Here is a 10,274-nt window from a genome sequence, read left to right as displayed (position 1 = left end):
TTCTAGGGAGGGCACACCCCCAAAAAAAAAAACCTTAAAAAAAAAAAAAAAAAAAAAAGAAGAAGAAGAAGAAGAAACTGAAGGCCTCTTTGAATAATCTGTGTTTTAGAGCTACTTTTTTGTGTACTTTTTTGTGTCTGATATAAAGTGCCAGAAATGGGGGGAGGGGGAGTAACAGGTGGCATGGGGGATAAAAAATAGATTTCCACATGGCCACCACGGTTCAAGTTCCAGAACCAGTGACTTAAAAATCTGAAAATCACACCAGGTGCATGTGCGTGCGCACCCGTAATCCCGAGAGGAGGATGTAGGAGGAGGGATTGTGGCACGGCTATCTTCCAAAGGGGTGATTTCTCACTTCCCTCTTGCTCTGTCTCTTTCTGTCTCCCTCTGGCCAGCACATGCACCCTGTAGCAAAACCAAAAAAAAAAGACCAGCGTTTTTTCAAATTCATCTTGAAATGTCATGAGAACCAGATCAGATTTAGCTGCTGGCTCATGACGGTGATTTCTGCTTTATCAAAAATTGAACATCCCCCCCCACCCCCACCCGCCATGGACTCCCAGCCACCTTGTCTAGGCGGAGCACAGCGACCTGTGACTGGCGGCAATTTCTACTTCGGCGTGTTGCTGTCGGATGTGAATTTTCTCAGTGACATGCTTAAAACGTTGCCATTGTCACTATTTCATATTTTGTGTTTTACACATTTTCATATCATGATGTGTTTAACTGCATTTGCTAATTCAGTTCTGAAGATTTTACACTTTCCTTTTTATTAATGGTGCGTCTCCTTCCCCCGGGAGTTGTCGAGCGTGAAAATACATGTATCATATAAGAGCGAGATGAGATCTTAAAGCCAGAAGGAGGGGGAAATTGTCTTTTCTGTGTGCTCTTGGTAGGTGTCTGTGGTTCTTCCTTTAATTCTTACACATTCATCCTTTTCATGTAGATATCAGTCATGTAACTCATCCCTGAATTATGCTGGTTGGCACATGCAAACCGAAGAAAAGCACAAAATAACTCGAAAAACATATTTATAGGGATGGGGGGAAACTCACTGTAGCTGCCCTGCCTGGGGGGCTCCTGTCTTTCCTTCTGGGTAATAGTCGTCTCCTGCTCTCAGAGAGGGGATGAACTGCCCACCCGTCCATGCCCGCCCTGCCTATGCAGCAGTCTGCTCTGGACACTTTCCTTAATGAATTTGCTTTCACTCTCTGAAAAAATAAACATAAAAAACTCACCCTATACAATGAAGTGACCACTGAGAGCAACGCTTTAGCGTTGAATTTATCCTCGCTATTTGTCAACCCCAAAATATGTTTTAGTTCATTAATATTTTTATGTCTAAAAAGGAAAGTATACATCAAATTTTTTATCTGCAAGACTTAAAATATCTGAAATTTAGAATCTTTTTTTTTTTTTTTGAGAGGTTTTTTTGCTATAGGGCGCGTGCACTCACCAGACAAAGAGAGACATAGAGACAGAAAGCGAGAAATCACCCCCCAGGGGGGATGGTCACGCCACAATCCCTTCTTCTCCATTCTCCTCCTGGGATCTTGGACACGCACGCACACGCGCCCGACGTTAGTTTTAAGCCACCGTGTCCGGGACGCGAACCATGGTCGACTACATGGGAGTCCAACGACATAGCCATTACGCTAACTGCTGGTTCCCTGAAATTTAGAATCTTAAACTATAGGAGCCAGCAGGTGGCATGGTGCTTAAGGCACTGGACTCCCCCAAGGCTGACCACAGTTCAAATCCCGACCTGGCAGCTTGCTCTCTCATTTTCCTTTTCTCTCTCTTTCTCTCTCTGCCTGTCTCTGGTGAATGTATATGCAATATAGCAGACAAAATAAATAATAATAAATAAAATGAAATAATTTTATAAAAAGATACACTTTAAAAAAAAGAATCTTGGGGACCAACAGTTAGCATAATGGCTATGTCGCTGGACTCCCACATAGTCGACCGCGGTTCAAGTCCTGGACCCAGTGGCTTAAACTCATGCTGGGCGCGTGTGCGTGTGTGCCCAAGATCCCGAGAGGAGGACAGAGGAGAAGGGATTGCAGTGTGGCCATCCCCCCTGGGGGGTGATTTCTTGCTTTCTGTCTCTCTGTCTCTCTCTGTCTGTCTGGCAAGTGCACGCGCCCTATAGTGAAAACCTCTCCAAAAAAAAAAACCAGAAAAAGAAAAAAAGAATCTTTATCTGGAAATTTCATATATAAATAACCTCTTTGCTTACCACTACTGCCAGGTTAGTCTCAATATATTAGACTTTCCAAACTGATACTATTGTTTATTTATTTATTTTAAATAATTATTTTATTTAACTTTATTTATTCATTTTAACTTGACCAGGGCAGAAAGAAGAGAGAAAGAGAAAGTGAGAAAACAAGCTGCTAGGTCTGGGACTTGAACTGTGGTCGGCCATGTGGGAGTCCAGTGCCTTTAACCACCATGCCACCTGCTGGCCCAGTACTACTGTTTATAAAGAAAGCATTTTTTGAGAAAACGCAAGCTGTTCCAGTTTGGTAGCGTTACTGTGTACACCTAGCAGTACAGTAACTTGTGTGTTTTACCTTTTGTAGCTAACCTTCTGTTAAGGATCTCCGAGAAAATGGATGGTTTTCACCCGTTTTTGTAGACAGCGTTGCCATGGTCTGTGCCATGCAGTTTTTGACTCTGGTATGTGGGTTCTTCCTCTCATCCAGAGCCCGTACTGGAAGGAAGCCCTCAACATCCTCAAGCTGGTGGTGTCTCGCTCGGCAAGCCTCGTGGTGCCCAGCGACATCCCCAAGGTCTACGCAGTGGGGGATATGGGCTCTCCTGAGATATCCTTCACGAAGATCTTTAATCACGTCTCCAAGGAGTTGCCGGGGAAGACCTTAGATTTTCATTTCGATATCTCTGAGGTAAGAGGCTCCCAAATGGTATGGGTGCCCCATTAGGGATCTCGCTTGTTCGTTTGTTTGTCCACGTCCGGAGCATTGACGGGCTACACTGTGGTAGCCACGGCGGGCAGTGCCGTGACACGCAGACACTCGGGAAACGCGTAAACGTCATGGTAAGTGCTTGACCACAGTCAATTAAGTGTGCTGTGGGAGGGGCGGCAGGTGGTGTGGTTAAGGCACTGGACTCCCACATGGCCGACTGCAGTTCGAGCCCTGGACCCGGCAGCTTGCCTTCTCACTTTCTCTCTTGCTCTCGTTCTGTCCTTCTCTGGTCAGATTTTAATTAATTAATTAATTAAGTTAAAACAAAATAATTCTTAAAAAGAAAAGAAAAAAGTGCTTGGGAATTTAACGTGTCCCTAAAGGCGTGGTTTCGGGAAGCAGGCGACTGTTGAAAAGTAAGCAGCCCTGTACAGCTGTGTGTGGTGCGTGTGAGGGGAGGCTGAGTCCAAGGCGTAAGGGCATATTGGCCAGCTATGGCCACAGACACCAGGCCCCGCCCCGATTACCCTGGGCCGCCCCTCACAGCCTCTGCTGACTCCCATGTCGTGCACTCCGATGTCCGCACAGCGCTGCGGTCACCTGGTGATGCAGTTCTCAGAATTAGCCCCATGCTGAGCGGCACACGGCTATCCTTGGTTTCAGTTTGTTTCATCCAGAATCCCTTCGCACCTGCTGCGTGTAGCACTGGCGATGCCCTGGAGGTGCAGAGGGTCTCACATGATCCCGGAAGCCTACGGGGTTAGAAGTGGGCACATACACGCGTTGCGGCCAGCCCGAGTGTCCACGCGGTCAGTGGAGGTGTGGTTCTGAAGAGGCTTCCTTGGACGCCCAGCACCAGCGTTAGGCTAAGTTAGGCGCTTACCTGCAGAGGGGTAACGCGCCAAGACAGGTCCGTAAAGCAGTCCCCTGGTGTGTTCGGGGATCAGAGCCGAGACCACTGCAGTGCAGCTGAGCATGGCGTTCCGGTTCCTGAGGGAGCAAGGTGAGGCTGGGGACTCACTGCCTGCAGGTGAGCTTGACTTTGTTTTCCAGTGCAAACTGCAGACACTTCACATCGCTGCGTAAATGAGTGTGCTTTTGATCATGTTTTACTGATAGAATTTTTTTTAATTACTTTTTAAATTAATTTTATTTCTTATTGTTATTACTTTCCAATTTGATCAGAGAGTGAGAGTGAGGGAAAGTGAGAAAGGAAGCCACCGAGTCCAGGACTTGAACCATAGTTGGCCCTGTGGGAGTCCAGTGCCTTTAACCAGCACACCACCTGCCGGCCCTACTCACAAAATTTTTATTGATTCAACTTTTAGAAATACTAGTTTTGTAGTAAGAAGCTATATAGAAATTTTTCTACATAGAGAGCAGGGGGGCGTGGTCACACTGCAGTCCCTTCCCCATTTGGGATCTGCAGCGTGACCACACGTGCCTGGTGTGTTTTTCTAGCTGACAGGCTGGGATTTGACCTGCAGTTGGCCGAGTGGGATCCCACTCCCTTAACCACTAGGCTAAGGGGCCTGTCCAAAATTTCCTCTTTGAAGTTGTTACTTATTTTCAAGATTTGCTAAAACACATTTAACAATATATAATGCAAAAACACCAAAATTTAATAGAGAGAAATCTAAGCGGCGAGGTTACAGGGTTTTTTTTTTTTTTTTTAATATTTTCGAACTTTCTACAAAGACGCTTTAGTTTATAATCATGGAGGGTAGAAGTATTAGTTTATAAAGAAAACATTATATTTGGGGGAGGGGTTGCCCTAGGGTGTATGCGCTGACTGGAAAGAGGGTGAAAAACCACCCCCCAGGAGAGATGGCCACACCGCAGTCCCTTCTCCTCTGTTTTCCTCTTGAGATTTTGGTCATATGTATATATATGCCCAGCGTGATCTTCAAGCTGCTACACCCGGGACTCAAACTTTTGTTGGCCATGTGGGAGTCCATTGCCTTAGCCACCACACCACCTGCCGGCTTCAGCAGATCATATTTAAAACAGAAATAAGCACTCCGATCATTTCAGATGTGAAGTTATTATTTTCAGTAAGTTCTCTTGATGAAAAACGGAGCAGCATTTTTTTTTTTTGGTAGGCAATAGAAAGTGGAAGGTGGAAGACCGGTGACCGCATGTAAGCTGGCTTTCTGTTGAATAGCAGCGTCAGACACTGCTCTGTTTCTGTGCAGACGCCGATTATCGGGAACAAGTACGGCGAGCAGCACGCGGCAGCTGGGAGGAACGGGAAGCCGAACGTGATCGCAGTCACGCGGAGTACGTCCTCGACCTCCTCGGGTTCCAACTCCAACGCCCTGGTCCCCGTCAGCTGGAAAAGGCCCCAGTTATCACAGGTACGTCAGAATGTGAAAATGGAACACTCGTAGCCTGGAGAAATCGGCTTAATTATGCATATGGAACCTAGACTGTGTCTGCTTTTCATCAGCATCCCTAACCCTGGACGTTTTCTCCTTCAGCGAAGAACGAGGGAGAAGCTCATGAACGTGCTTTCCCTCTGCGGCCCCGAGTCCGGCCTCCCGAAGAACCCGTCGGTGAGTAGCCACATTGGCGTGCGGAAAGCTCTGAAAGGCCACGTTAGTCCTCGAAGACTTCCTCCTGTCTCCCTGCTTGTCTCTTCTCACTTCCCCACGGTCTTAACTAGCAGTGACACGGCTTCTTGGCTGTTGTGCCACCTCACAGCCACGCTGATTGGGTCCCCAGCTAGTCAGCCGCGAGGAACCTTGGGGAGCCCCGGGGTCACTGAGGCCCACGTGGCTCGTGGGTGCTGACATCTTACATGCAGAGTGACAAAGCTGATGGGTCGGCTTCTTTTTTTTTTTTTTTTTTTTTTTTTTTTCCTTTTTTTTTTTTTCTTTTTTTTTTTCCTTTTTCTTTTTTTTTGCGGGGTGTCAGGTTGTATTTTCTTCCAATGAGGATTTGGAAGTGGGTGACCAGCAGACCAGCCTGATTTCTACCACCGAAGACATCATCCAGGAGGAAGAAGCCGCAGTGGAAGATAACAGCAGTGAACAGCAGTTCGGGGTTTTCAAGGATTTCGACTTTTTAGATGTTGAATTGGAAGATGCAGAGGTAAGAAGCTGGCCTTTCTATGATACCGTTTATGAAATAGTATGTCGTGAGAATTCAGGATTGGACCACAGGGATTTTCCTTATTGAGGCCTACGCACAGTCCAGAAGGTAAAAATTTAAATCAGGAACGAAATGTGATTGATCACTACAATCAATCAGTAAAAGAAAAGTCTGAAACAGAGGGGGAACCATCCCATTGTTCACCGTTATCTCTAAAACAAAGTAAAAAATGCATTTCTTCAAAAGTATTTTTAGGGCGTGCTCAGGCGTAAATGCGTTGCGTGAGCTGTACCAATTAATGTGTAGCAAAACAGTACAAAAAGAAAATCACATCCAAGTGGGTCAGGCATGAGGCCAGTGCATGGTGTGGTGATTAAGGCAGCTGGATCCTACACGTCTACTTACAGTTCAATTCCCAGACCCCCAGCAGCTTGAAAAACACACCAGGCACATGTGCATGCGTGCCCAAAATCCCAAAGGGAAGGAGACACTGAGGGGAAGGCCTGGCCATCCCCATGGGGGTTCTTCGTTTCTTTCTCTCTGTCTCTGTCTGATGAGTGGACATGGCCTCTTATAAATTAAAGGAAAGGAAAGGAAAGGAAAGGAAAGGGGCAGGGAAGGAAGGAGGGAGTTGATGGAGCACAGTTTTGAAGAGGGTGGCACTTAACAAAATGGCCGAGGTGTTCCTCTCACATTCCTACCACTTTTTCTGTGTAACTAAGTCAGATGCTTCCTTTCCTTCAATACCCAAAGGGCTTTTCCTCTGAGTGGACTTAGTTTGGACACAGTGGTAGTTAGTCAGTTCAAACTCAGGTGCAGAGTGGATCGGCTCACAGCACGGGGCTGGTCCAGAGTTAGACCCTAACTGCTGACGGAACTTCTGAAATCTCCCCCACCTCCGAAGCCCGCAGCGTGTGTTCATTCCCTCAGCGGTTCTAGTGAGGGCTGTCTCCACTGTCGCGTGTGTGCTGCGTGCACGGGACGTTTGAGAGAGTGTGTCGGAGGGAGGTGGTTCTCAGACTCTGACCTGCAGGAAGAACCCTGGAGAGCCTAAGATACTCTGCAGAACAGCCAGGGAAAGGTGCAAAGGCAGGGTGAGGAGGGCTGGACTCCTCGACCAGAGCAGCTCCGACTTTATCAGTTTTGCATCAGATTTCATCAGATTTCCCTGTGACATTTCATTTAAAATAAGTATTCCTCTGACTATTTGTTTATTTATTTAAATTTGACCAGAGAGGGACAGAGAGAGAAAAAGTGAAAAAGCAAGCTGTCAGGTCTGGGTCTCAAACCGCAGGTGGCCATGTGGGAGTCTAGCACCCTTAACCACCATGCCACATGCCAGCCCCAGTAGTCCTCTGCTTTATGTTTTTAAAAAGTGAGACTGGAAAACCTGTATTCTTGGGGCCAGCCTATGGTGTATTGGGTGGGGCAGCTTGAGCCTGCATGGCCGACTCTACAGTTCAAAGCTCAGAGTTGGTGGCTTGAAGGACATGCTGGGCGTGTGTGTGCCCAAAATCCCGAGAGGAGAGTCAGAGAGGGGATTATAGTAGGGCCATCCCCCTCAGGGGTGCTTTCTCTTGTTTTCTCTCTCTCTGTTTCTCTTGCACACACATACACCCTATAGCAAATTAAAAAAAAAAAAAAAAAGGAAATCTGTATTCTGAACAATCCCTTCCTAAATAAAGAGATATCCACCCCCCGAAATAAGTCGTATTTTGCTAGCCAGTTCAGTGTAATTTGCCACAGCAGAGCCTAAGAAAACGCGTAAGAATTAGGTTCTTACAGTAGGAGGGTCTTCCTCGGATAATGGAAACATAACGGCATAATCTTCAGGGAGGATGAGACCGAGATGTGCCATGTACCTTCCTGACCTTTAGAAATTGGCAAATTATATTTTGATAGCTGTGTTCTTGATTCTGAATTGTTTTATAGTAAAAAAACAAAAATGACTATTGAATTAGCCAGATCCACCTTACAGACTAAAACAACATGAACCGTGTATGTTGTCAACTGCATGTGGGTACTTTAAGTCGGTTTTTGCATGGTACCAGGCATTAAATCTATGTAAGTTTTGAAGATTTTCTTAAAGTTTGTGTTGCCAAAGCGTATCTTAAGAATGTTACGTGTCTGTCTCTGACTTCTCCTCACTATATTTCGTATGAACAAAAGCAGTTTGAGTCACATGTCAGCTTCCTGCACAAAGCTTAATCCAGAGCTTGAATCAGTCTATGGGTTTGAGAAATTGTAAAGTTTCCCCAGGAGTGTAGTGTATATTTAAGTGTTTGTCTTCGTTCTTTCTAATTCTGTATGTTTTCCTTTTTGCTAACCAGGAGCTGCAGGTAAGTTGCAGCCTGGTGTTGTGTGCTGTGCGTTTGTTGTTGTCTGCGAGGTGTCCGTCTGTCTGTGAGGTGTCGTCCGTCTGTGAGCTGTCCGTCTGTCCGCGAGGTGTCCGTCCTCCTTGCTGTCTCATCTGCGTTGGTGTATTAGAGTAGAGGCCTCGATGGCCGATTTAGTGGCCCCCAGGGATATGAGGCAGAAAGTCCAGAAGATGATTTAGTTCCCAGGTTATCTATCAACCACGTGATTGTGATCTCTTTAATATTAACATTTCACGATGGGTTAAAAGTTTACAGCAACTGAAGGGCTGACTGAAACTCTGCTTCTGACGACGCCGAGCGTTCCTCGCCGGTGCACGTTTGTGTGTGTGAACTGCTGCGTTTACGAGCGTGCACCTGAGGTGTAAGAACGCACGTCTTGCTTCCGCAGGGAGAAAGCATGGACAATTTCAACTGGGGAGTCCGCCGGCGCTCTCTGGACAGCACGGACAAGGGGGACACGCCCTCCCTGCAGGGGTACCCGTGCTCCAGCAGCACCCCCAGCCTGAGCTTGACCAACCAGGAGGACACGGACGAGTCCTCCGAGGAGGAAGCGGCGCTCACGGCCAGCCAGATCCTCTCCCGCACGCAGATGGTACCCAGCGACCCTGACTTCCGGGGCAGTCGGTCTTTCCTCTCAGCTTCCCCCATAGTGACCACCATCTTGGTTTTCTGGTTTTTGTTTCAGTGTGAGTAAAACACACACACTGAAATGAACACACAGCCGCAGAGGGAGGGCTAACCCTGTGACAGGTGACAGCACCCCGGCAGCCCTCAGCTACTGCCACGTGTCTGCCTGGCTTCTCTCCTGGGGGCAGAGAGTTCTGGGCACTCTGAGAGGCCCGCGGCTTGTGTGGCACTGACTGTCAGCCTTGGTGTGGCTGCCAGCACCGTGTGATCTGCGCCCACTCTCCACCTAGCTCGGGAGGTGTGGAAGGATGGCGGGGTGTCTGTCCCTGTCGCTGTCATGGCGTTTGGACGGAGGTGCTGACCCGTAGCCCAGCCAGATGGCAGAGATCTAAAGCACGAGTGAAAAGTGAGAAAGGCAGACCCAGGGAAGTCCGCCGTGCACAAGTGTGGGCTGCCAGCACCGTGTGATCTGCGCCCACTCTCCACCTAGCTCGGGAGGTGTGGAAGGATGGCGGGGCGTCTGTCCCTGTCGCTGTCATGGCGTTTGGACGGAGGTGCTGACCCGTAGCCCAGCCAGATGGCAGAGATCTAAAGCACGAGTGAAAAGTGAGAAAGGCAGACCCAGGGAAGTCCGCCGTGCACAAGTGTGGGTGCACGCGAGGTGTCAGCGGACGGAGAGAGGAGGCACGGGAAGCCCCCGTGGGCGACAGGGAAGTGGCCGGTGGCGACCCAGCACCTGCCCGCTGTGGGGACCAGCTCTGAGTGAGGGGTTGTTCACGCTAACCCAGACGTTCGCACCCACCCAGCCTGCCCATGAGGGGAAGAGTGGCCGGTGGGGGTATGCACCCTATGGCAAAAATCTCTCTAAAAAAAAAACATGGAACTGCTGGTCGTGTCTGCCTTGTGGGAATTTTCTAAGGGGGAGAGACATCTAGCACACAGTAAGTGCTTAGTAAACAGCTCTCGGGATCGCCGTGGGGCACAGCTGACCACCAACCCTAGCTATGGTGGTATTCAGATTTTTAAAAACGTGGTTTCCTCCTCATAGAAAACAATTCATTTCTGTCTACATACTCTAAATTGTAAACTTGATATTTCTAACTGAGCTCTGAAATGTTATAACCTTGCTTAAAAAGAAGAAAATGTGATTTTCTTTTTCTAATTAATTACTACTTTTCAAAGAAAATGAGCCCTCCTAGTGAGGGGCGGCCATTACAGCGGCTCTGCACTCCCACTCTTT

The 10,274-nt window shown here is 47.8% G+C and overlaps 1 protein-coding gene across 1 annotated transcript in view; it reads left to right on the top strand.

The window, feature by feature from the left end:
• The window catches only part of FRYL (FRY like transcription coactivator), a 210,074-nt gene that overhangs the window by 176,509 nt on the left and 23,291 nt on the right, over positions 1 to 10,274 (top strand). Inside the window, 5 exon segments of the mRNA XM_027775907.1 lie at positions 2,715 to 2,915; positions 5,132 to 5,293; positions 5,417 to 5,491; positions 5,853 to 6,029; positions 8,796 to 8,999. Coding sequence (XP_027631708.1) covers positions 2,715 to 2,915; positions 5,132 to 5,293; positions 5,417 to 5,491; positions 5,853 to 6,029; positions 8,796 to 8,999 — 819 coding nt within the window.

This window comes from Tupaia chinensis, unplaced genomic scaffold (assembly GCF_000334495.1).
Source record: "Tupaia chinensis unplaced genomic scaffold, TupChi_1.0 Scaffold000054_1, whole genome shotgun sequence".
Classification (NCBI taxonomy): Eukaryota; Metazoa; Chordata; class Mammalia; order Scandentia; family Tupaiidae; genus Tupaia; species Tupaia belangeri.
Note: the sequence above shows the minus strand (reverse complement) of the source record. Positions and strands in the feature narration are given on the sequence as shown.